Consider the following 27,938-nt stretch of genomic DNA (forward strand, 5'->3'; position numbering starts at 1 on the left):
GATTGGGCGATAAATCAGTCGCCTGTGACGATACGTGCTATTATATTGAGGAAGACCACAAATGTTCACAAAGGCAGCGCTATGAAAAGGTTTGCTCAACTTGTAGCACAACTGGAGTGTTGTAAATTTTAATTGTGAAATAAATAGATTTCCATTGTTTCTATATTTCACATGGGTGGGGAGATTTTAGAAGGCGCAAGAGTTCAAACTCCGCCAACACAACCCCACCCTTTTGGTTGGCCAACAACCAAAACTTCTACAATTTTCATGGTATTTTATAAATCATACAATTTCACGCGTAGTTTATGTATTCATTTCACTTTTCTATAATTTTTATCTCCCTAAATGATGGTCTATATGTTCTTTTATAGCCTTCTCTTCATTTCCAGGTCTTAAACCAGGTGGAAAAAATCTAAATATTGAAATTGCCTTTATGTTTTTTATTTATTTGCCTAAAAACAGCCAAATTTTATATTTAGAATTGTAGTGTGTATTCCCATAATGTTAACTCCTCATGTCATTAAAACCCAGAAATGTCCAGAAAGCATTGCAGTTTAACCTCCTGTTGCACTAAACTAATAAAAAAACTTTTTTCTACTTAATTTAATAAAATAGTGATAAATAAATAATAGTTATGATAAACCTCTGGTGTCATTATGACAATTATGTCAGTCGAAATATTTTGTCAAAATTTCAAATTTTACACTGCTCAGATTTTGCTGATATCAGATTTTGATCAACTCAGAGTTTAGGAAAAATGAAAGAAACTGAGACAAAATACATTTTAACTCTTGCCTTACTAAAAACATTTTTAATGGAAATGCTCAAAGAGTGAACAAATGTCCTAACAATGTTGTAAACATAACATTATTTTTTTTTTGATGAATGTGACACTACAGGTAATCAAACTGGGATATATCAAAATAAAATATTAAATAGAAATATTATTGAACACCACTTTTTTGTTTCACTATTTATATATTTCATGTTGTGTTGCAGATCTCTCTCTACAGTACAGTTTATTCTGGTTCAAAGTAGAATTTTTTTTTTTTTTTTTTTTTTGCACACAGCATTTTTCTGTAGGTGTGTCGGTTAAGTTAGCCTGCCTCAGCTAACAGTGAGCAGAGGTTACTCTTTTGAAACATTTCATGTGTAGAAAGGTGTGTCTGCATGATTTATTGCAGAGATTATATCTTGTCTCCACCCGTCACAGAAGCTTACAGTATAGCCTTGGCAACCACTGAAATACGATAAACACTTGTGATTCATGACAACCTTTGGACTCCAGACTCTCTCTTACATAACTACCATCCTATATCCTGTACTACTATAGAAGTACTCCCTCTCCCCTTCTTACACCCGAGTTTTTAACATTTATTATGTGATAATATGATACTTGAGTTTCAGTACCATTTTTCAAGTCAATGCTTTTTTAAAAAAAACCTTACTTTGGGGAATATAAACAATTCACTTCATTTTAACCTTTTTCCATCAACAGAAAATAGCAAACTGCTCATTGTTTCAGTGTTAGGCTGTATTCAGACCAAATCAGGCGATGTGGCCCACAGCTGCAGGGTTGAGCGGAGATGTGTGGAGGGTGTGGGCGTGTTTATTTGTGCTCTAGAATGTAAACTGCGAAATTATCAGAAAATGACGTTTCATTGGTCTGATTCACCAACTGTCTTGTTACCAGCCCTCCCTGTCATCATTCACTCCCTAGCTCACTCGACCACAGCCGCTCTCTCTCTCTCTTTTTCTCTTGTTGTTTTTAAAATGAGTCAGGAAGCCGACAGAAAAGTCCAATTTACTTTTAACGCAATCAAATAAAGAGAAATATACTCCCTTCCTCCTAGTAATGTCTTTGTACTCCCTCATGGCAAAGTTCACAGCTCTGATCAGTCTGATGTCAGGCTGTGATTGGCCACTGCCATACCCTACTCAAATGAATGGGAGGACTGGGAGGACTGATTTTGTCTTAATACAGTTTTAAATCAAATTTTTTTTAAAGGGGACCTATTATGCTCTTTTCCACGTCTATATTTTTATTCTGTGACTCCACTAGAGTAGCTTTGCTCTATTCATAGTTCCTTATTTATCTTATACTGGCCCTTTATGCAGCCCCTCAGTCCAGCCTCTGTCTCTTAACAGACAGTCTGTCTCTTTAAGGCCCCCCTCCCATAAGCCCACTCTGCTCTTATTGGCCAGCTTTCCGGAAGCCTGACAAGGGGCAGCCTTGTCAGAGTCGTGTTAAGTTACTGCTGATGAAAACCCAACATTTCCTGCTATACTGCTTCATATTGAAAGCTTTTAAATCGATACTTTTATTGTGAAGAATTTACAGGAAATGAAAGGTGTTCCTCACCAAATTAGCGGAGCTTCGTCAAACCGGTCGAAACGACAAGATATGGAGATATTTGGAGCTATTTTTTCAGCGGATCAGTTAGAAATAATACAGGGAGGAATAGTACAAGCAGAAACAGCCACAGTGATGATGGTGTTTGATAAAGAGCTGCAGACGACCAGCACACCTCCAACAGGTAAACAACTTATTTTACTTTGCACTGCTGTGTAATGGGAAAACACTCACGGCGTGCCAGCTCGACTCGAGTCATGTCTCAGCAATGGAGAAATGCCATAATGTTAGCGGAGCGGAGCAGTGAACTGGCGTCCTGTGCGTGGAGCAGAAGACCATAAGGAAAAGCATAATAGGTCCCTTTTGAATCAAATTTTCTTAAATAAAATACAGTCTAAAATTCTTGATTTAAATTACATTAGACTGGATTGAATAAAAGAATAAGTAAACAAACTTAAAATCTGACCAAGCTTATGATGCCAACTTCTTATACATTACACTATACTCACATATTTCAGCTGCATCTAAACAGTATTGAGGTTTGATGCAGACCTACTAATTAAAAAATACAAAAAGAGACATTTATTTTGTGTATTTATTTGCACCCTAAACAGAATTTTATTGGCTTTGTTCAGTACTTTATTTTTTTCCAAAGAAAATGCACACAGGATAATACAAAAAAATCTTAAGTAATGACAAAGACAGAAGAACTAGAAAAACTCAGACATCTTTTTAATTAGTGCAAAAAAGGTCTTTATATACCTAAAAATTGCACAAGACAAGAATGCAAAGTTAAAATAGAATCATCTTGCAGAGATGAGTAAAATGCTTGAAATAGTTAAAGAAGGAATTGCAAAATACATTGCATGATTGTTCTTTAATGCTGATTTTAGGAGAAACAGATGGCTGTAGAGGCCTGAAGTCTGCATGAACAATGAACAAACCCTGCAGTATGTCACTGCACATGCAAACAGAGTGGATTTAACATCTATCTTCCACTAGAGGGAGCCAGAGAGAAGTGCTGTGATGTGATTATCTAGTTTTCAAGTTTGAACTTGATGGATCTGCGCATCATTATTATTAAACTGCAAATGCACAAAGCCACATTTCCACAGGAATCATGGAATAACTTAAAGAAACACAATTAACTTCTTTTATTTATATGTTTTTTCTATTGTCTTCTTTTGTGTGTACCTGATTTTTAATCAGCAATTTAAATAAAGTCCACCCTTGGTAGTTATCTCTATAATAATGAAGCTCGCCACTTGTATTTTGTTTGCATGATTTCAAGAAATGCCGCTTAAGAATAAACTGTCTTAAACTGTGGACCTACATTTCAGTCCTCCCCAGCTTGTCCTCCCAGTAACACCCCTCTGAGTGAGTGGGGAACTCACATGCCAGCCTCGGTGCCTCCCGCTGTGAGGTGTTCTGTTCTTGCAGTTGACGCTGGCATTTCCATTAGCAGCAGCATCTTTGTGTCCTGTCAACACATTGGCCCATCATCACACGGCTCTGATCCCTTCACATACTCATCAGCCATGTCATTTATGAGGGGAAAGTGAACCAGAAAAAAAAAGGGGACAACCTTGAGGCAGTTGAAGGCAATGTCAAGCCTCACGTGAAAAAGTGCATGTGCAGTGATACTAACATTATTCAGTATACAGTATAGTAACTTACCATGGTAATTATAGTAACTAACCTACTATAACTAACTTCCCTTCAAGTAATAAGCTATAAAATCAAATTTTCCAAACCATTTGACCGTATACAAGTACTGTATATTCTCTATCTGCTGATGCCAACACTTCATTGTTGCTTAAGGGTGAATTAAAAGACAAAATGCAATTTTCAGAGGGAAATATTGTTTATACTAAATATAGTTTATATATACATTTCTACATAATTCAGCCTGGCCTACTTTGTGTCTTTAGAAACTTGTTTTACTTTGTAAGAAGTTAAATTCAAGTTCAGAGAGCTGGAATAGTTTTTGTCCACACAACATATAGTATATATGTATAGTATATGATGGACTCCCTGGAGGGTTTGGGACTGTAATTACTGCTTTGACATATTTTTTTAATGTTCACTAAAGATCATGTAAAGTTATCATCCAAAAGATTTTCATCACATCAAACCAAATTTCTGATACTACTTATGGCTGACATTTATTCTGCTGTAGCCATTAAAATGTATTTACACTCGTTAGTTATCTCTTTATAAAGTAGTTTGCATTGTCAGTGGCAGAGTCCGCCACCCCCCTCCACCCCCCCCCAAATGACATGTGCATGCACACAGTATTCAGAGGAAGACAACAGATGTACATAGTGGACGAAATTGGCCAGACAAGAGGCGCACATAGCATGTGTCACATAATGACGTCATTTGGAAGAGAACAGCCAGTCCCGGGTAATTTGAAGAGGGAACAATGTGTCAGTACAAGTATAGCGACAGCAATTTAAAAGGAAGACGTCAAGTTTTCAACATGCCATGAGTATGATATAAATAGTTTGACAAGTTGCTCGTCTTCTTCTGTTGTCTGAAAGTGCTTTTTCTGCCCCCAGCGATTGATAAATTACATTTTGAACTGAATTCTGGGACGGAGCGTTACCACCAGTAAGAACAGCTGTAGCCAAATCAACCAGAACTTTAAAGACCCAAACAATATTTTTTCCTCTACTATATGATTTTTAATTCCCATAATATAACTTGATAGCATCTATTTCTTAGACCTTCACTGACTGGTAGAAGCTCTCGTCTTTCAAACGTCAATTTCCCTCCATTTGTAACGTGTTAAGTGATGTCAGAGTTAGCTATTTTTCATAAGCTTTGTAATAATCCTTTTGACTAGTCTCATATGTGAGACCAATCAAAATCAGCATTTTGTGTGTTTCTCAACTAATCCTAATCCAAATTATTTGCTAGTGTTACTGTAAACTGACCTTTTAAAGCATCAGGAAATTTAAAAAACTTGAGTTCCAGTCTTCAATGTAGGATGTGTGGTGAATCCTTTTGTTTTCATTTGGATCACGGTGCCTTTTGCTGACCTATATTTTGATGTTGACACACTTCCCTGTTCAATATGTTACACTTGAAAGGAAGAGAGAGGCGCTACCGGCAGACCTTTCATAAATCTCATCATTGTTATTCTGACTTATTTACGAGTGTTATTACGAGTGTGAGATGAAAGCGATGAAAGTGTACCAGCTTTGAGGGATGTATATGTGTGTGTGTGTGTGTGAAGGGGTATTACTCATTGTTTAACTTACTTTTCTTTTGTCCTTCAGCAGTCACATGGAGGACACCCTAAAGCTCCAGACTCTCTGTTAAACAGTTATAAACTCTGAAGGACCATAGCTTAAATGATCTGGTTCTCCTGGAGCCTAAATTACAAAACAAATAAAGGCCTGTATCCCCTAAAGCCTGCTGGGTGGTGGCAGCCATGACGCATGAGGAGGCCACAGGGGGGAAAACATTAGTCTGAATAAGGTGGTGTTGTGGAAAAAAATGTAAGAGAGAAAGTAAACAGATGCAACGTGATGAGCTGTTTGTTCCACAACAACGTTGGGTGTCGGTGTGATGTGAAGGTCTAACAGCTGACCTGTGCCGAACATCAGTTTATGGGAAATCAAATAAAACTTGATGCCAACCCTGAACTGTCCTCAGTAAGTTCGTCCTGAGTTCTTGGACGAAGGTTACAGAGTTTGGCTGATCACTGCTTTACACTTCCTTTTAAAGCTGCTTTAATTTATTGCTTTCGGCCACATGGAGGCAGAAGAAATCCAGAGAGCATGACCACACTAAGCTTTTCTACCCTCCATCCAGATTTAAATGACGCTTTTCTCCTCTAAAATTGAGCTTTTCCAAAACACTCTTGATTACTCATATGACATATCGATATAAACACAGCTGTTATCTGTATTCATGTTGATTTTTTTTAAGACAACATCCACACCATGCTGCATCTGTTCCACACCTTAGGCCTACCAGATGTTATAATATAGCACTATTTTATCTAATGTTAAAAACAAAAAAGCTATTAAAACCTTTAAGTTATTAAGCAAATATAATATGCTACACATAACACAAACTCTGGCCTTGTAAAATGTAAAATGTAATTTTTGTTTGCTTTTGTCTTCTCTTTTGTTTTTGATTTCTATTATCTATGTATCTATTTGTGCCTCTATATATGAACATGTGCACAATAAAGAAAAAGAGAAAAAAGGTTGTCTACAGCACGGGACAACAAAATGTCATGGGTGAGTTGCCTATTATAATTGTCTATTTTTGATTAATAACTTGAAAAAATAATAATCTGAGCAGTGACATCATGTTTTAAAGCAGCAGATCAAACCAACAATTGATTAATTTTTGCCTTGTAGATAGAGGCACAAGTGAAATAGTTAAAACTACAGTGAAAAGCAAACAACAAACTAGTAAATAACGTCTGTAATTGGGACAACATTGTATTGAAGTACAAAACAGCTTTTTCTCTGGAAAAAAATGTGGTTTTTTAAAGGGCTGCGGGACTGGAAATAGGACAGTGGCGTGAACTGTTACTGGGTGACGAACCGACCACCAGTGTGGGGTCGTGCATAGAAAATAATAGGGGTGGCTGCTTTGACGTCCGCAGTTCGGTGGCCATGCATTTTGGCCTTAAAGGTGTAGAATTTAGTGGCATCTAGCGGAACGGACTTGGCAGAAACGGAGTATAATATTGATAAGCATGTTTTAATTAGTGTATAATCACCTGAAAATAAGAATCATTGTGTTTTCGTTACCTTAGAATGAGCCCTTTATATCTACACAGAACCCGCCATGTTGCACCATCATGTTTCTACAGTAGCCCAGAACTGACAAACCAAACACTGGCTCTAGAGAGGGGCCTTTTGCGTTTTTCGCAGCCACCATAGATTCTCCTACAGGCTTTGAAGGTGAGGGTGAGGGGAGGGCGATTCAGTCGGTTGCAATCTGCAACCTCACCACTAGATGCCACTAAATCTCACACAGTGGTCCTTTAAGTCTGTATCTGCATGTACAGGATGTGTGTGAGCGGGTCTATATCTAGTCTTGCACAACCGGATCAATCTCCACATTTCCTTTTAGTGCCCTGACTAATTACATGCTGAACACACAGAATCATGGTGAATAGTTCATGACATATCACTGGATACCACTTTTAGCTGCATGTTCACAATACTGACCTCCATTTAATGCATGACTCTAGACTTAACGCTCCCTTTAGACGTAATTAAATAAGGTGTTAGTATTTGTCACAGATTCAGGAGGGACTCAGCTGCTTGTTTGAACCAAAAGAACGTTAACACTGTGAAACAGCTCTCACTGTGTTTTCTCAGATTTCTTGGCCCTTCTAACTAAGCATTCACACATTTGTCAGAGTTTGTTTTTAATTACAACCTCATCTTTGCAGAGTTACATCTGATGCTGCTCCTGCAGACTTTATACCTTAGATTGTAACTTCTGCCATGAGCAACTGATGCCAACATGCTACAGGGGTTTTCCACACACATGTGCGGGCTTGGCTTGACTCAGTTTCACTTGGCGTGTCAGCACAGCGTGGCATTTGGATCTCCATTACAGCAGGGCTACCGGCTTGAGGGTGTGTCTTTCACTGATGATGCGCTTACCTTGAGTCGGTGATGTTTAAAAGCAGCGCCCTCTTTAGTGCTGTTAACTCCAAGTATATCCAGCGACAGCCGCAGCATCTACATGATACACCTGCTTTGCTACATGACACACCCACTTGGTAAGGTTTAGGCATGAGTACGGGGATGGTTAGGGTTAGGGTTAAGGGTCAAGGGGGTGTGTTGTGTGGTAAAGTGGATGTGTCATGTAGGGTTAGGGTAAGTCTGCAAGACTGCAGTTAGACCCCTTCTCATTTACTCAAACCTCCAGGATGTGCACCGGGTTTTGACTAGTGATCAAAGTAGCGACTGTAAAATGGCAGATACATTTTTTTGAGTGTCACAACCCCTGCAAAATGACTTGTTTTACTATCAGAATTTGATTGATTCGATCCAATAACATTTGGAAAATCTCGAAAAGCTACACCATTGAATCATTTTATTCTATCTATCTATCTATCTATCTATCTATCTATCTATCTATCTATCTATCTATCTATCTATCTATCTTCAGCAATTAGAAAGTTATCAGGTTGTCATGTGAAGTCAAGTAAAGAAAACAACAACGCTATAAGAAAGGAATAAACGAGGCTGAGGTGAAGAGCTCCATGACACAAAACTGAGTAGTGTCTCCACTGTTGAGCTCATTAGTTTCTATATCAGGACACCTTAAAGAGCATTATTGTGGCTTTATCATGGCCACATAGCAAAAGAAGTGAGTAAGTTGTTTTTTAAAAGTTTGTGTGGTTAGGTTACTTTCACCACTGAGATTTTCATGAACACCAATCAAATATGTGTATTTTGCCATAGTGTGATTTTTTTTGTATTGTATTTTCTAGAGCATGGAGGGGAGCCTCTAATATGTTACATTAAAACTATGGCTGTGTCCAAAATTACTCCCTCATTAACTTCTCCATGTATGATAGACACTCAATTGTTTGTTGTATCATGAGCAGTAAATTGAGATTTCAGACACTTAAGGATCATCGTTATTTTGTGTCATCACTGGTGTAATGTCACATGACTGTAATCAGTGAGTAGTGTACATGCCATCAATAATACTTATATTGTTTTACATTTTACACTCAGAATGTGGACACAAAAATAAAATTGCGGACTGTAAATGTAGTGCTTTGCATAGTTAGTATTGAGTGATTTCTGAAACAGTTTATTATATTATATTTATATTTCAAACACTTTTCATTAAAACTATGTTATTTCATAATTAAAATATATTCAATTACTTCAGTCTACTGTGACCCTGTCTACTCATAAAGTAACCAAACGCTGAGTCCTGACCCATAGGTTGAGAAACTCTGTATTACACTATCTATGAAACTTTATTTTTCAATGAGAAAGCCCTGCACAGAGTGTCTTGTGACAGCTGGTTATCAATTTCAAATGAACACACAGAGTTAATTTGCAGTGTGAAAATAATATTAGAATTTCATTATACTATATGTATATATATATATATATATATATATATATATATATATATATATATATATATATATACTGTTCAGATTGAGGAAATTCTCTCCTTTTTTAGTCTTTTTGGCTAAGCAGAAAAAAATGTGCATATTAAGTAAAAATATATGGCTGTGCAAAAAGTAGAAAATGTGTGCAAGCCTGGTCATTATGATATATAATATAATGGAAGTTGAACGCCGGGAGCTACATGTCAGGGGTCGTTCTGACAGTGTAGCAACTGTCCCTGTTTTTCATTTTGTTCACAATAACCAAAAATAAACAACTTTTTCCTTTATTTAAATGTGAAAGTTCATTCTCAACCATGTAACCAGTCTAAACCAGTCTTCCTCATTGGATGGAGCGTCAGAAAGCTCCTGAAAGTAAACCTTGAGTTACAGTCCACTTCCAGCAACCATTGCACACAGCCAGTCTCATCTCCTGTGTTTTTCCAACATGGAGGAATAACTGTCACTCAACTGTCACTTCAGAAAACTCTGTGAAAACTCCTGTTGAGTTCCTGGCAGTAACCAGGCAGCACAGCTGTAAAAGGCCTAAAGCTTTCTAGACATGACAGCATGCGGCTGTAATTTACTGACCATCACCATCCTCTGTGAATTTCAGGTCAAGGCAAACATCGGTGCCCTCAATTCTGTCCATTGAGGGAAGTAGCCTTTGCAGCCGACCGCGATGGTCAGCTGGCATACCAGCCTCATTGTGTGCCCACACAGCTGTGACCTTCTCAGGGATCACCAAGGAATCTGCACTCCTGATTGAGATTCCAGGTAAGATTAAACGAGGCCCCTGGAAATCTGTGTCAAGTGTACAGTGTGTCACCTATCGGCCCCCAAAGTGTGCGTCTTTTGTTTTGTAGCTCGCGTGCAGTCAGCGCCTGAAAGATTTACACTTCATGTGATGTCAGTGGCCCTCGCAGAAATTGTGATATGATATATCTTTAAAACTCTACCGCAACCATACCACACGGTTTATGTAGCATATTAGGCTGAAAATACCTCGCAGTAAACGCCGCTCTTAAAATTGCCCTGACTGTACGCCACAGGTCACTCAGTGTGTCTGCAACATGACTTCCTGTCTCGGAAACTGTGTTGCATGGCTGTGCGAGCTATGTATGATCCTAAAAGGGACCATTTAGGGACTTTTTGTGATTGTTGTGGTATTAGTTTTCATTTTCATGATGGATTTTTTTTTCACAAGATTGTGTGTTTTTTTTTTAGTGTTATTTTATTAAGTTATACTTTTTTGTTTAGATAATTTTATTTTCCAGCAATAGAAGATCAGGTATTTTTTTCATATGTTTATATTCGTTTTTTGGAAATACAATCAACAAATTATTTTTGGATAACTTTGGATAAGTAAAATTAATCCAAAATGTTCTTTGGCCAAAATATATGAACTCTGCACAGAACAGAAAAACAAGACTAAGAGTCTACAGTCATGCTAGCAGCTCTGTGAGGCTTTACTTTGGCACAGCAGTGCTTTGAGCTCAATGCTAATATCAGCAAGTTAACATCAAAATCAAAATGGTAATGCAAACATGCTGATGTTTATCAAGTAAGCAATGTTTAATATCTCAGGTTAGCATGTTAGCATGGTAACATTTGCTAATTAGGTTTCATTTTAACTTACCTGGATCTACATTAACGGATGCAAATTTAAATGCAATGAACTACTGTCATTATATTAACATTAAAAAACAGACTTCTATGTTATGTCAATTTTATTAAGGGGAAATTAGATTTTTAGTGCTTTGTTTTAACTTATGGTCTATTGCCAAAATGTTATATCATGGAGGGTATTTTACTGTATGTATAAATGAATAACAAATGTTTTGTGGCTGTGTGGTAAAAGCAGACATGTTGGTTCTTGAAAGACCCAGTTTAAAACAGACTAGGGCACAGGTGCATGGTGGTGGTGGTGGTTGAGTCGACCAGCTGCTGTCTGTTTCTCTGTGTAGACATTTGCACGCTTTTTTTTTTTTTATTGTAGTCTGACTGACTTCATAGCATTTACAGATACAGATTTCCCTACTGTTGCAGTTGCTGAGCAATTTAGTGTCTGGAACAATTTATCTTATCTCATAAGAAGTTATGAGACTGTTCAAGGACGCTGTAGGTTTGAGTGTTCTGGTCGCTGCAGACCTGTCATGTGGGCTTTTTTACGTACAAAAAAAGTGTTGATATTGATTGCTGTGGAATGTGCACAGTCACACAGGGCATACACAGAGTGTGACAGCAGTCTGTGTTGTCATATTTCCTGTGGTAAACACTACTATTGTCCCAAGATAATCTTATTGGGGACAAGCTAAATATAGCAGAGGTAGAACACAAACATTTAGCCAAGGGCGACACTTGGGACTGATGTAAAGCACTGTTAAACCCTAAAGCAACAGACACCAATGTAGCCAATTAGCACAGAGGAAGAAGATAGAGGGGACAGGAGGGCGACAGAGGAGCGAAGGAAGATTCATCATTGTCACGGCTGGAAGACTAAAGACTGAGCTCACTAATGGGAAGGTCAGGAGAACAACAGATGATGGTGATAAATATGAGAGACGATAATGAGAATATCCAGTGAGAGTCTGATACGTGATGCAGGAGAAACTTATGTTTTGAAAAGTCTCATTCCAAAATGTTTGTTGTTGTTGGCTACTAATCCATTAATCAGTAAGACTAAACACAAAGTACAGCTGAGGCTGATGGGAATTTTAGTAGTTTTGAAGATATTTTATTAACCAAAATATTGGATAAATTGACATTTGGACCTGATGATAGTGCAAATGAAATGTTAAGGGATCAAAAGTTATTACAGTTCACTATGAGACAGTTCACCATGGACTTTGGTAACATGGCAATACTAAGTCAGTGAGATTCATCCTCTGACCACCTGATAGGGACAATTAATCTCTGTACAACATTTCATGGCAATCCATTCAGTAGTTGTTGAAATATTTCTGTCTGGACCAAAGTGTCAGCCATGTTTATTTCCAACTGGGTCCAACCTGAACTATCACAATGAAAGGTGTTGCAGTTTTGATATTTGGCAGACAGGACTTCCTCCCTGTGTTTATGTTCTAGCCAGATAAAATCCACTCTGGTTCTTCAGCTCCAGCCCCAGACACATCTGACCAATAAGTGGAGTGAATGTTCTCATGTTGCCTGCAGTGATGCATTTAGTTTGCTTGGATTTTTTTCTGTATGAAAAGAAAACCGAACCAAGGGGGAATTGCACCAAGTTTACCAACTCATCCTCTCATTTGGATCACAGCAAATGAGCTATAGGTTTAACACCCTTAATCTATCTAATGTCTTAGTATAGTTGAGTATGTATGTGTGTGTGTGTGTGTGTGTGTGTGTGTGTGTGTGTGTGTGTGTGTGTGTGTGCCACTTGAGATGACCCTTGGGGTTCTTTCACATGACATGAGAATCTCACAGCTCATTCCTCTCTCTATATCTTTTTGATTTACTGTTAGTTTTTCTACACTACGCAAAGGACTTACACATATTAGCACGCAATAACTTCTGTTTATTTAAATGTATTTTCATTTTATGAATGTCACCAAAAATTACATATTTTTATTACCTAGTTTTATTGGGAGAAATAATAAATAATTCATTTAGTGGTACAACAAATTGTGGAAGGGGTTTGCAAACTTTTCATTGTCTTGGATATTTGGTCCCTCATCATAACTCATACGAATGTTTGTAACATTAAAACAACTGAAACAGACAAACACAATTGTTTTATTGTATAGTTTTTTGTTAGGAAATTGTTTAATTGTGTGTTTTAATGCCTTGCTTTATTTTTTCTGTGAATTGGTTTAATGTATTTATTTGTTATTATTTTATTGATTTATTTATGTTTATTTTGTACAGACAGATGTATGGACATTGAATACTCACTACATAGACTGATGCATTTTATCATAGCATTTATAGTTTAAGATAATTTACAACGCTTGTCAGTGGATTATGCTGCTATTATTGGGAAACACTCGTAACACAGAGATTTCAGTCTCGAGAGACCATCCTCGTTAAGCGAAGGCTGAAAAAGTAAACAAGAAACAAGATACGGATACCTTAAAACCACAGTCTCTTCCTTCATTTCAGTCCCCTGCCGCCCCACCACCCCCCCCCCCGTATCTCTCCCCCTCTCTCTGTCTATCATCCCTCCTCTTTCAGACACACATGGCACTCAGGCATACCGCACGTTCCATTATAACAAGCCACATTCCCTGGAACACTTCCTCCGCTCTGTCCCTGCTTGTGGTCCCTGGGTCCCAGAGCAGTCCCCCCCCCCCCCCCCCCCCCTCTCCCTCTCCTGCCACCACTCCCCCCCTGTCCTCTCATCCACCACACACCCACCCCTCTCTCTCCTTCACCCGCCCCCTCCTGGTGCTTATCCCTGGACATCTGTGGCTCCCACTGCAGACTCACAAGCAGCCAGAGCTTCCCATTGAGCTGTCTCTCCTGATCTGTCTGTCTGTCAGTCACACTGGATCAATCCGTCCTGCAGCTGCCTGGTCCGTGAAGGGAGCGAGAGAGCACCCAGCGCCGGGACCTAAAAACAAAACAAATTAAAAAAAACCTGATTGAGAAAGAGGGGAAAACTGGAGAGACGGACTCCATCAAACCCATGAGAGACATGGGAGGAAAGGAGAAGAAGATTTTGGTGATTGCAAATGTGCCCAACTATCAAGGGTGAGTCCTGTGTGGTTCTGGTTTTACCTCGGCTGCAGAAAAGTCTAGTACGTATGAAAATTTGTTGCCTAATTGTTATAGTTTTGACCCGCTTATACCGACTATTCGTGTTATTGTTCAGAAGTGCAAAGCAATCTTAAACTTGCATAATGACCGTGTTTTGAATTCTAACACCCCTTTTCCAGTGGTGTCAGTTACGTCCAGTGCAAGGTGCCACTTGTCAAGTTACTTGGCACACTTATCACACGTTTACTCTTTAAATGGACTTGGTTTTTGAGATAAAATTTTACAAAAACACTTTTCTTATCATCTATTTAGGATATGATTAGTTTAAAGACAACAAAAAAACAAAAACTGACAAATTATTTTTGGTACTGTGATTATCAAACTCTCCAAAAAGACCTCTATATCACACAGTCAGGATTGTGACATTATGCTGGTTTATCCGTCATACCTCTACAAATTGTGAACAATTTATAGCCTCTTTCCCCACAAAATAAATAAAACATAGATTAAATCTAATTGATTATAGGTTACTGAGTCCAGTGCTGATTCATGCATAATTTTGGTGCAAAGCAGAATGCAACTCTATCTGCTGTGGACTAAAATAAGGACTCTGCTTTGTTCTTGGCGAAATGGAAAAGTACATTGAGTGGAGGTTCTACAGTTACACTCTTCTGCAGAGGTTGCTGAGTTGTTGTCAGTGTGAAGGATTGGAGGGGCTGTGGGCACCGCATATGTCTGTCAGGGCACGAATGGGTGTCTGCAAGGGTATATCTGAGTATACTGTGAGATGTTTGCGTGTTTATGTGTGTAATAGTAGTGTTCTAGGTCTAGTGTGCAGAGTTTGTGCCTTTTCTTAGAAGCCTGTAAGGAGCTACTGTACTCATATGTATGTGTTTATTTGTGTTTGCGTATTGTATATGGCAATTACAGCAGAATTTCAGGGTTGCCCGGGTTCGGTAACAATCTGGCCACGTCTAAAGAGAACACCCCCGGGTCAAAGTATTTGCATTGGACACTCCGGAGAGCAACGGCGATGATATGTTGATCATGACTTGGCTTTAGTTGCGATGAGAGCTGTGTCGAGTTGGCAGGCTGGAAAGGAGGGAATGCCGCCTTTAGATGGAGAAAAATAAACCTGTTGATCACTTGATATTACGGTGTCGGGCAGTCAACATGTTTCATTTGATGCCTATTAATTTGAAAAGTGGCTTTGGTCACTTGAGTATCCTCACTAATGAAGGAGTGTGGGCAGGGAGATATGTTCGGCATTTTTCCTTCTTTTTCTTTTTTTCTCCGGTGGGACTCTTTGCAGTTAACCAGAGAGTGTCCTTTAGCAGAGGCAGTTTGGAGATCGACACTTGAGGCTCCGAGAGAAATCTTCTGCCTTTGTCTTTGTGTGTTTTTGATATTTGAAAGTTTTTCTTACTTGAGATGACACCAAAGAAAAACGTGGTTGAATGATCACGCTGCGCTCCAATCTATTCTCTGTACACACGCACGCAGACACCTCCCCCACATTCCTATGGTTTATAGGCTTTGATGGCTTTTTCCACGCGACTACTAAACCAGGACAGCAGAGGCCCCTGAGAGAGATAGCTCCCTTGGGTGAAGATGGTCCATTTGGGGCTGCCACTCCCACTGAAACCATCTACGACTAGACCCCCTGTCCTGTCCTGATACTTAAAAAAAGGCCCCTAATCTGCCCTGTTGCTGTTTCTGTACCATCATCACATGTAACAAACACAGCCTAGCAGAGTTAGGCCTTGGATTACTTGCACGGTTTTACATAAGTATGTACCATATAGATGGATGCATGCACACATGCACAGAACACAAGCGGACACGCATGCAGCAGACTCTGTGTCTCTCCGAGCCACTTAATGTTATCTTAGCTGAGAGTGACTGCGATGTCTGTTTACTTAGCAGCAGATACACAAAGCGCAACATGAGATTATTTCAGGATTTTCATTATAGGAATGTGCTGAATAAAATGTTGATCAGGGAGAACAAATTCACCTTTACTCATTGTGTAATATTTAAATTTGGTCAATTATTGTACATCAGGTCAAATAAAGACAGACCTCTACTGTGTCAGATAAAAATAAATAAATAGACTTTTTCAGATGTAGAAATATACCTCCTCTTATTTCTCATTGATAATGTCAAAGCAGTCATTAACTCTGATTTGTACAAAAACCATGAATCATTAGACACATATTTTATTTTTGTTACCTTTCTATGCATCTGTTACCGTCAGATAACTGGTTTTTAATGAGAAATATGCTCGTTTGCCATTTTACCCACAATCCCTTGAGAATACTGATGTTTTTTTCTTTGTGGGTTCACCACTGTAGGTCCAAGACTTGTTTAGCCTAGCATAGCAGAAGACTGGAAACAGAAGGAAATTTCTAGTCCCTGTCAAAATAATAATGATAATAATAATAAAAACCTTTCCTATGACAGAACTGTCTTATTTACATCTCGTACCTTGTTAGCTACAAAGCCAGTCACCAACACAAACAAGAGTCAGTTGGGTTTTGATTAAAAGAGTGCTAATCTGTCACTGTGCGCAGCTGTTGCTAATCAAGAAATAGCTCCAGTACGTAATCTAATTGCTTGTTAAATCACAGTGTCTCATTTTCTATTTCTACATGTGTTAAATACACAAGATACAATGTGTAAATAAACTAGCTTACGAGTTGTTTCAAGGCAGCTTTCATGGAGCTAGGATAGCAGATTCCCCCTTGCTTCCAGTCTTTATGCTAAGCTTGGCAAATCAAGTCCTGAACCCAGCGTTATCTCTCTATTGGACTCACCGAGATCAAACCGATTTAACTCGTTATGTAAGGCGATTAAGTATTACCCAAACTTTGGCATTGGTTAAGCTAAATAATTTTGTTTGTATTTCACCTCACTAAATATAAAAAAAGAGTTCAAGTCCACCATTATTGTACACATAATGAAGAAAAGGTGTCAATTGTTCAAAAAGTGTGAATTTCTGGTCAGATAAAGCTCATTTTATAACACAGATTGTGTTTTTTTAAACTGTGAGGAAGGTTAAAAAGGTAATACAGATTTTTCTTGCAGGCATGATTAATACTAGGACTGGGCAATATATCAATTTTATATTGATATTATGATATGAGACTAGATATCATCTTAGATTTTGGATATCGTAATATCGTAATAGGGTATAAGTTTTGTCTTTTCCTGGTTTTAAATGCTGCATTACAGTAAAATGATGTAATTTTCTGAACTTACCAGACTGTTCAAGCTGTTCTATTATTTGCCTTCAATCACCTAGTCATTATATCCACATTACTGATGATTATTTATCCAAAATCTCATTGTGTAAATATTTTGTGAAAGTACCAATAGTCATCCCTACAATACTGTCGCAATATCGATATCAAGGTATTTGGTCAAAAATATCATGATATTTGATTTTGTCCATATGGCCCAGCCCTAATTAGTACCCATATATTTGCTCTGCAGTAGTCTTCTTGTAATAACTTTTTATTATCAAAGAACCATTTCTTGTCCTTGTAATCACTCAAGAAGACATAAAGAAGAGTGACACTGAAGTGTGTTGTGTTGTCACCTGTTGCTACCAACTTTGTGTCTCTCTCATTGCCCCCCAGCTTGTGCCTTGTGCAATTAGCCTGTTACAATAAATCCTCAGCTATGTATAGACTTTGATACAGCATTTGGCCACAGCCCTGAACATGGAGAAATAATTTTACAATACTCAAAACATCCTGATGGTATCTCCTCCTAAAGCATCGTGCATATAGTTTTGAACCCCCATTGAGAGCCATTATAAATAGATTTGGAGATATTTAACGCCGGTGGGTAGGTTTGCAAGGACCGGTATTGACAGTGATGTTTCCTCTCATCACTGCGCTCTCATGGCACATTTGGCATTTTAGGGAGGGATTTGAACGATGCCAACCCTCCCTCTTTTTTTTGCTCCTGCTCTTTACTCATCTAAACATACACTCGTGGACGCACACAGTCCTTGGAGTCTTCATGATTCATTGCTACTTTAAGAGTTATGAGACACATGCAGTTCTTCCTATCAGTTACATACAAAGGATTATGATAGAGAAGACAGATAGGAACCCCCCCTGCTGTTTTATAGAGGGGATTACCGAGGGCCGCCAAACAAAGTAAACCTACACAAACTACAGCATTACTTGGACAGTGACACACTCGCTGCCAGCACGCATGCACACATAAAGCACAGCCACATACCATACACAATACTCTTATGTAACAGGTGGTTAAAGCAACAACTGCAATGAGTCAAAGCGACCACAATGGAAAGCAATCTATTCATCTTAAACGGCCATCTGCCTGGAAACAAGCACTGTGACGGCTCCAGCCTCATAATGGTTTTTCACCGATGGAGGTTTTCCATTTCTGGTGATAGCGTGCCCCTTGACCTCAGTGTGTACTACAGTACACCCAAAATAAAGCCCTTTAAAGTGAGTGACCCAGGGTCAGCCAGACTCCCAGGAGCATCTGGGCTCTCCAGGGCTGTGAGCCATATCTCAGTGCCAGCCGACACCGTCAAAACAGGCATGAGAGTTCTTGAAAGGACCTCTTCAAAACACCAAATTTAAAGGAACACGCTGGGTGGTGGTCAGGTCGGACAACTGTTGTGTCTCACAGTGAGTGGTGGAGGAAGTAGTCAACTCCTTAAAAGTAGAGAGACATAAATGTAAAAAAAACTCTATTACAAATAAACGCCCTGCATTTGAAATTCTATATGCAAGTATGAAAATTTTGGGGATTTTTATGCATTTAGAGTAGTTTGATTAGTTATAGGCTCTTCATCAGGTTGAGAAAATTAATGACAAATACATTGGAATCACACTTAAACAAAGATGCATTTTTTTATAGTATCTAAACAATTGACATTTTAGAGATATAAGATTTTTACTAAACAACAGCAATATTTGGAGAGCTCATTTTTATCTTATGTTTAGTGTAAAATGACCTTACTTCAGTCCTCAGATATATGGTGAAGTATTATGTACAGTACTTTAATCACTGCTATAAAGTCTTCCAAAGCATAAATACTCAAATGTAGTACCTGCTGCTCAAAACTGTACTTAAGTAGCATGAGATAAGTAAAGTATACTAAGTTTGTAGCTCTACTTGCAGTTGTCTATTGCACTTCTTAGTAAAACTGACTGAACTTATGGCACTTACAGACGCACAATTTGTGAATAATTGCACTTACTGCCATGTTAGTTTAGATAAGGGTATTGGCAAAATGTAAATGGAAACAATTATACAGTATATACAGTAATTATATAATTATACAATTATACATTATATTGTTATATTCTGTGTATGAAATGACTACTTGTTTAACTAATCATAAACATGCATCAGTTTTATAGGGAGCCAGGTTATAAAATACCTTTTTTGTAAATCTCAGTAAATTATGACAAATGTGGAATTTAATTTATTGTTTGTGTTTTAAGTTTGCTTTTAATTTTAGGCTACATTTGGCCACTCGTGGTAATGTCTGTATAAGATCAGTTTACACAGATTTTCCTGATATACTATGAAAAAATGCTCTCATGAAAATCTCTAATATATGTTGTGGAATTGATCAATTATGGCACAAACCCATAAAGATGTTATGACTTCATAACTGCATTCTACATTTTTCAGACACTTTTCATTGTTTTTACTGCAAGAATTTGAAAATTGTGAAAAATCATTATTGTGATCATTTATATCAACTACCTCACTCTATGTATTTTGTTTAACCTTTTAATTAGCAACATAAATTAATGAGTTGAGTAAATGTATCTAAACACCAATTCCTTCTTATCCCGCAGGAAAAGAAAGAAATTAAAATAAAAGTAAAAAAAAAACATTTATAGAATTTGAAATTGTGTAAATAAATCACCAGCTGCATTTGCAATGTGTGAATAAATCACCACATGTAAAAGGACCAACGTAAGGAGCAAAGACAGGTGCATCCTTGGCCAGTCTTTTGGTTTTAGCACTGAAACTGAAATCCTACCCCGAGAAAGCCCCTGATGCTGAAGAGCAGCTCTGGCTGCTATACAGTCTATATCAGAGGCTTAGGCACTGTGCTGAAACTACAGCCACTCTCTGACCTCTGTAATTGTCAAGCAACGGCAGGACATTTACACTCTGGAGGTATAAATATCCCCAGTGATCTTCCATGACTCCCCCAGAGGCTCAACAGGTAGAGCGCAGCAGAAAGCCAGCTGTCGCCTGCAGGCGTCAGAGAGGATTTCTCCACCACATCATCAGTCATCCCATTTGGATCGGAGATATTGATGTCCTGCTGGAAGGCTGGATCAAAGCATATGCAGTACACTGTCATTTCAACAGCATAGATTAAAGTCGGGCAATAGATTAGGGAATAAAAATAGCTATACTGTTTATACCAAGGTAGTGACCCCTTTAATATAAATGGTTGCATTAAACAAGTATAAGCAATGTTGCAAATCAGTGAACATGGCAGTGTTAGATTAACAGGATATTTTTATCAATGTGATGCAGTACGTTGATTTTTCAGATATTAATTAACTGGATTAGGCAAAAACGTACATATTAAGGTATCACATTATATTGATATTATGATATACTGTGTAATTACCTGATAAAAGATTTTAGCAGTGATGCAACTAATGATTAACTTCAATCAGAACTTTACATTCATCAAATAATAGTTTTCCTTAATGGATGACTTTATAAGATTTCAGAAAATAATGAAAAATGCCCATCAAATTTTCCAAGAAGCCTATATAATACATATTTTGTCTGACCAACTATTCGAAATCCAAAGATATTCAATTTACAAATATTTAAAACAGAAAAGCAGAAACCCTCACAATGAGAAGCTGGAAACAGTAAATGTTTGACTGATAAAATATTAATCAGTTGTTGAAAAGTCAATCAACTAATTGCTTCAAGCGCCAACACCTATTATAAATTAATACGCGGTGGTATTGACTCATGTTGTTCACAGTAATGATACATTTTTAAGGATAAAGGTTAATAAAAAGTTTGTTGTAATTGCAGGTCAGACAAGAAGACTCCATGCAATGAGTCTGTTTCTGGTAAGAAGAATGGAAAACTCCAACCATCAGCAGTACCGCCACCGATACCCATGTCTCCCATCGTTGAGAAGATGGAGGGGCTGAAGGCCATCCGCAACCGCAGCAACAGCCTTCGTCTGGGCCGACTGGCCTTCTACCGGCACCTGGAGAAGGTGGAGACGATGCGCTGCTTCTGGGAGCTCAAACATGTGGAGCTGGAGGGAGGCAATCAACAGGTAACACACTCTACCTTTGATCTTTCATCTTTCCACTCTGATTGTCCGCACAGAAAACACACGCACACTCGCTTCTTGAGAGCTGGAGTTAATCAGACAAATCATTGACCTCTGGAGAAGGAATATGTTCTTTTCCAGTCGCACCATTTGCCCTACAGGTGTCGGTTCTTAAATAAGGTATTTATGGGAGTGTTAGGTTGAAAGAGAACGACTCTGTTTTTGTCACCATGATTGACCTGAACCTCAATCAGCAGCGGGAGGAATAAAGAAACCAAAAAAAGGCCACAGCAGAGTCTATTCCAGTTCTCGGCACCTGTTGGCAGGAACGACATGCCCTGACAGGTGAAATGCAACAAGCTCACTAGAGGGAGCTGCAGACCTTTTAGTGTTTATTGCCTGTTTGAACCTCCTCAACTCACAGACCGTCCCACACACACACACACAAAACCGCAGACTGAACTAAATATTTGGCGCTGAGTCAAGGACGCATACAGATCTAGTTGCCACAAGATGGCGAACCTGAGCCAGTTTTCTGATTCAGAAAATGAATACAGAGAACCTGCACTCTGATATGACTGAAACCACAGTTCCTTTCATTTTATTGAGATGTTTTGACTTTTGTTATTGACTGTTACTGTTAATTTCAGTAAGTGACATCAGCTGCAATCTACAATTTAACAACAGTAAAGTAATTCAGAACACCAACTATACACAAGTGATCTTGTTTTCTAATCTTTATTGTTGTAATTAATCTGCATATAGTCTGCATCTAGTTATTATTATAAATGCATCTACAATACTGTAGCTCAGGTAATGAAAATTTAAGAGACTATATGCAACATTTAAATTTCAATAACTACTATTTCAGTAATACTAATTACTAATAATGAAATATCAGGCAACAGAGGATCCAAGGTCCTAGCGTCTTTGGTTCTATGTCACCTGCTAGAATGAAAGATTAGTCTTCGCAGTGTGGATTTGACACTGATGACAAGACATGAACTGGAGTCATGTGACCTCTAGGGTCTAAGTGTAAGGACACTGGGTCAGAGAGAAAAAGAGGATGAGTTACTGCATGATGGCTTAAAGGTGCAGTGTGTAGAATTTAGTGGCATCTAGCGGAACAGACTTGGCAGAAATGGAATATAATATTCATAAGTATGTTTTAATTAGTGTATAATCCAATGAAAATAAGAATCATTGTGTTTTCATTACCTTAGAATGAGACCTTTATATCTACATAGGGAGCAGGTCCCCTTCCACAGAGCCCGCCATGTTGCACCGCCATGTTTCTACAGTAGCCCAGAACGGACAAACCAAACACTGGTTCTAGAGAGGGCCTTTCACGTTTTTCATGGCCACCGCAGATTCTTCTGCACGCTTAATTGTGTATATAAGGGGAGGGGAAGGGAGGGGTACTCAGTTGGTTGCTATCTACACCCTCACCACTAGATGCCACTAAATCCTACACACTGGTCCTTTAATACAACTGTGAAAGCAGTGACAAGATGACAGAGAGAAATTCCAGCTAGAGAGCATTACTTGATTTCTTAATGTTACTGCATTTCATTACTTGGTTTATTTTACGTTAAAGTGTGTCTGTCAAGGCTAAACGTATATTACATTAGGATATGTTAGCAAATTCTATAAAGGAGTCATGATAAATGAATTTGATACTGCTAACTGTTTCTCTGCTGTTGTTAACATTTGAAAATGGCATTATGGATTGTTTTGGATTCTGAACTTTGGACTTAACTTTTGACTGACTGGGAGTCAAGACTTGACTTTCAAAATAATGACATAGTGTGGTGCAATAGCCAAATGACTAAGGTGCACAAGGCCTGTATTACATGTCATCCCCCCTCTTTCTCCTCTTGTTGCCTATCTGCATCTATACAATAAACTATCCAATAAAAGTGAAAATCCAAAAAATAACCTTAAATGACTTGTTGCCATTCCTTCTGCTGAAAGTAGGAAAAAACAGTGTTTTTTGTTCTTTAAATGAGAAAACAGGGGAGATGGATTATGTGGCTAGAATAAATCTATTTTTTATTTCTATTAATTTTTGTTGTTTAAGAGGTTCCTTGATGCTGATTGTCATACTTTCATATGTAGTGTTTTAGTAAGTGTGGGATAGTTGTGAAATATGTGTGTAACGTTGTGTGAATGTCTGTAAGGAATTGCTTGTGTGTGATTGACATTGGGAAACCTACTTTATATGGATGTCATTGTTTATAGTGGGCTTTTATTTTTAATGAATAAGTAAAAAAAGTGAACAGATATAAAGTGTTGCCACTTTACAGGATTGTAAAATAAACATAAAATATATAAATTTAGGGCTGCAACTGATTATTTTCATTATCTATTGATCTGTCAATTAGTTTCTCGATAAATCAATGAGTCATTTGGTCTAAAAAATGTCCAACAGTAGTGAAAAATGTCGATCACTGTTTCCCAAAGCCCAAAGAGAGACATCCTCAGAGACACATTCTGAGAATTTTAGCTTTTTTTAAAACAATTATTTGATTATCAAAATAGTTGCCTGTCATGTAACCTGTGAAAATGAGATCTTTAACTGGCGCTGGGAGTTGAACACGTCACCTGTATCGTGCCTTCAGTGAGTCCAGCAGCTGTCTGATGTCAGAGTAGCTACATCTTAACCAGACGAAGAGGAGTCAGGGACCATGTTTGCATTGTGGGCATTTGAATTTTATGTTGCGTATTTTGTCGTATTTATTTTTTGCTTGGTTGAGCTGTAAATCTGTGGTGGTTTTGTAGTGAACACCAGGCTGAAGGAAATGTTCCAATTACACGGGAGGCTCCATGTGTAATTTAAGATCCTCAGTGTGTCATAGTGCTCAGTGAACACCCTTCTCACTTCCCTCTCTCTCATTCCTCCTCCTCCTTGCTCTCCCTAAAGTCAGCTGATCTCAGCTGCACCTCTGCTCTACTATCTCTCTCTTTCGATTCTCTCATCTTTTCAGTCTTTCCTCTATCTAGCCACCTGCCTGCAACTTGCACTCTCCTCAGTTTAACTGCTCCAAACTGTTCAGACCAGAATTATGTCAGCAAATCACCAGATCCACCAGCTTCATTACCTAAGCTGTCACCCCACTCCTGCTCTGTGCAAAGGTTCTCCTCAGATTCCCACTGGGGAATATTTTTCCTCCCTGAGGTCCTGCTCTATAACCCTTGTAACCCTTGAACCCCCCCAGCTGTTGCTGCCTGTTATATAAAGCTTGTTTTGGAGTGCTGCTTCTAAAAAACTCTACTTTAAAGAATCTCGGAAATCTTAAAAATTATAACAGACAACCTGCTAAAAATGTCTTTGTATTTATTTATTACCTTTGAAATGATGAAAAACACCAAATTTAGTAGAATCATGCTGTTTTGTCAATTAACTTAATAAAAATGTCCGTTACTACTTTCTGCAGAGAGATATTGAATGATAATAACACAATTTCATGTCGCCATTTATATTAATTTTGGGGCAAATCTTAAACTTAAACCAAAAACAGGAGGCGCACATATTTCTGCATCATTCCCTGATGTTGTTAATTGATAGAAATCCCTTCAAAGAACACAGAAATGTCTCATGATATCTTAAAGAAACGTGTAAAGGCACCAAGGTTAAATGTCCTTAATACTGTACACTGACAAGTTTAGCAGGGCACAGGGAGGGATCTGATCTGCCTTACTGCAGTGGTCACATTCCACTATCCAGTATAAATCATGGGCTCCATCCAGACAGATAGCTGTCGCATATACAGAGGAACACAAAGTCCAAAAAGGGCACTCTGCAGTCCTCTAGTGACGACGCTAAGAGGATCTGTACATGTTTGTCTAGCAAGCAGCGGTGTGTGCCAAACATACGCAGAATTAATGGGAATTTTTAGTTTTCAGAAAATTGTTTAACACTACACACACCTAAAGCTTAACCTTTGTCTTGATCCACTCTGTGATTTATACAATGAATGGACAGTAAAAGTCACCTTTCCTTTTTCTTACACACACAGCGCGGACATAGTAGTCCACTGAGCGAGACGACTACTTCAGCACTTGTTTTGTTTTCACTCGTGCAGCACGTGGCCACAAAAAAAGATAAACTCACCCGCAGCACACAGATGCAAGTGTTTGTTTACATGTGTGCATGCTTGTCTATTTGTTCGCCATTGTATGCATGTGCAGTGATGCATGCACATACTGTAATTATGGCCCTGTGGTACAGGGCCAAGGCGACTGCCTGACAGATATACTTAGGAGTATGCATGCATGCGTGAAGTGCTGTGTCTGAAGTTAAAGGATATCGCAGGGGTCTCACTAACATGCCAGCAGCAGGCATCTGATTCTGCGTACTGCAACGACACCGTGAACCCAACACCACCTGTCCTGTTCTCGTCTCAGAGACGGCATGTTCTCTCCTTTTAGGTCCAGGGGTGGGAGGCAGGGAGGAAGCCGGGTAGAGGGTGAATGAGTGACTTGGTGGGCGGGTAGCAGCAAAGCACAGATCCTTGTTCTTGTCCAAGTCTGTAGAGAGCAAGACACTTACAATCAATGCACAGCTACAGAAGTCCGTCTATTTGGTAGTCAAGGCCTGTCGTTTCGCCCCATGTCAACAACTTGTTGCCCACCACCCAAGACTCCTTCACCAGAGGCAACAGAGAGGCTGAGATAAGACAGACAGCCTGTGCAGGCGGACAACAGGGACAGGAAGAGGTTTCCATCATGGAGAACTTCCTAAAGGATAAAGAAATTTGGATATTAGGGAGTATGTGTCTGGTGGCCACTTTTCTGTGGCGAAGGCTGTGGAAAGCATTCTCCGTCAAGAAGAGGGGGAGGACCACACCATCTCCAGATGTACAGGTAATACTGAGACAGAGGAGTTTGGGTCTGTGCACCTGCGCTACGTGTGAACAGGTCTTCCCTGGTGACATACCAGAACATGCCAGAAGTTCATTCAGTATGAATGAACAGCAGAATCATTGCATATAACCTAAGAAATCAACTAATATTCATTTATTGGACTGAACTGTCACGTTGTGGATTATGACAGAGGCCGACAGGCTGCAGGCCTCCATGAACCGGAAATGAATTGTGTTATCACATTATCACCTCTTCCGATGCTGTGACCCAATCTAGATTTCTAGTTTCTGTCCCTTGTCTTTTTTTTAAGGGGGCATCTTAAAGTGTTGTGAGTCTTTAAGAAACAGAAAGTATCTGAAATGTCTTTGACTGAGCACCTGGATATGAAAGGTGTGTGTCTGTGTTCTGCATACTGATTATTTTGACAGATGTGACCACTGCTGTTATAAGCATTTGTTAGCTCTGCTAGGAGGTTGTTTTCTTTTTGTGTGTCTGTTAGCAAGTTGGCAATGTTTTTAATTAATCTGTTTAAAACCAGATTAGATGAGGTCATTGCATGAAGAACAAGCACTTAGTTTTGTTTATGATGAATTTCGAGGATTACATAACATTGAAGTCATGGGCATTTTTAAATATTTTCACTGTTTTCTCATGAAATATATACACTGAGTATAGTGACGCATAATTGAATCACGATGAATCATTTAGACTAAATGTGTCAACAAGTTCTTGTCAGATAATATCATTTTTCTGGACTTTTAGTGAAGGCGTAAGAGTAAGAGCCAAATTGGAAACTTTTAAATGTTATTATTATTAATGAAACAACATTTAGGCCTCGACCCTTCATGAAAAAGCTCTCGCTGGCAGAGCAGAGCTGAAACATTACACCGCATGTAGATGATTTCATTATTCATATCTCTGAGTTTGGAAATCAGACCCTGAAATATTTGAGCTGAGCTATGGTGATGTTATCTGTGGATGGCCTTTTGCTTTCCCTCAGAGGAGAGGAGTTGTGTTTCTAGTGATGTGAAGACTGATCTGCTCTCGGATCAAGTAAAGCATTATTGACTAATCAGGTCTGTGTGTAGACGTGACAACTGGCTCGAAAACTAATCAGCGGAAGTATCTCTGGCATCTCTAACATTTTCACTGTTGGGTTTAACTTCTGGACTGTACCGAACATGTTGCTGTAACAAAACAATGAAACAACAATAGCGTTTGGCAAGTGAAGCAGTATTTCATCTACAGCCGGTGTATGTGAGCTCAGTGGAAAAGGTAACGTCATCTTATATGCGTCACACGCTTGTCATCAGCAGTGACATCTAAATTCTGCCCTTAACTCCACCACCCCATCAAGACGAGCCTGTGCCATCTACGTTACGCATACCATGTCTGGTATAAACCAGTTTATTATGCTAACATAATCCCACAGGAAGCAAATGTAATTGACTCCTCATAAAAGTGTGAGAGCTGTGGTTCTTTTCAGCAGTTAAAGCCTGTCAGTGTCAGCTCAATAATTTTATTAGTCTTCTTGTCTCTGCTGACAGTTGACTTGT

At 38.7% G+C, this 27,938-nt stretch overlaps 1 protein-coding gene across 2 annotated transcripts in view; it reads left to right on the forward strand.

Moving 5' to 3' along the window:
* Positions 1–13,919: 13,919 nt before the first annotated feature.
* The window catches only part of mylk4b (myosin light chain kinase family, member 4b), a 39,559-nt gene continuing 25,540 nt past the window's right edge, over positions 13,920–27,938 (forward strand). The window contains exons 1-2 of one of the 2 annotated variants that reach the window (XM_067596200.1): positions 13,920–14,183; positions 21,267–21,519. In XM_067596200.1, coding sequence (XP_067452301.1) covers positions 14,119–14,183; positions 21,267–21,519 — 318 coding nt within the window. In that variant the 5' untranslated portion in view covers positions 13,920–14,118. Of the gene's footprint in view, positions 14,184–21,266; positions 21,520–26,065; positions 26,383–27,938 lie in introns of those variants that run through there. The other variant, XM_067596201.1, reaches the window with a different exon arrangement.

Source organism: Thunnus thynnus, chromosome 8 (genome assembly GCF_963924715.1).
Source record: "Thunnus thynnus chromosome 8, fThuThy2.1, whole genome shotgun sequence".
NCBI lineage: Eukaryota > Metazoa > Chordata > Actinopteri > Scombriformes > Scombridae > Thunnus > Thunnus thynnus.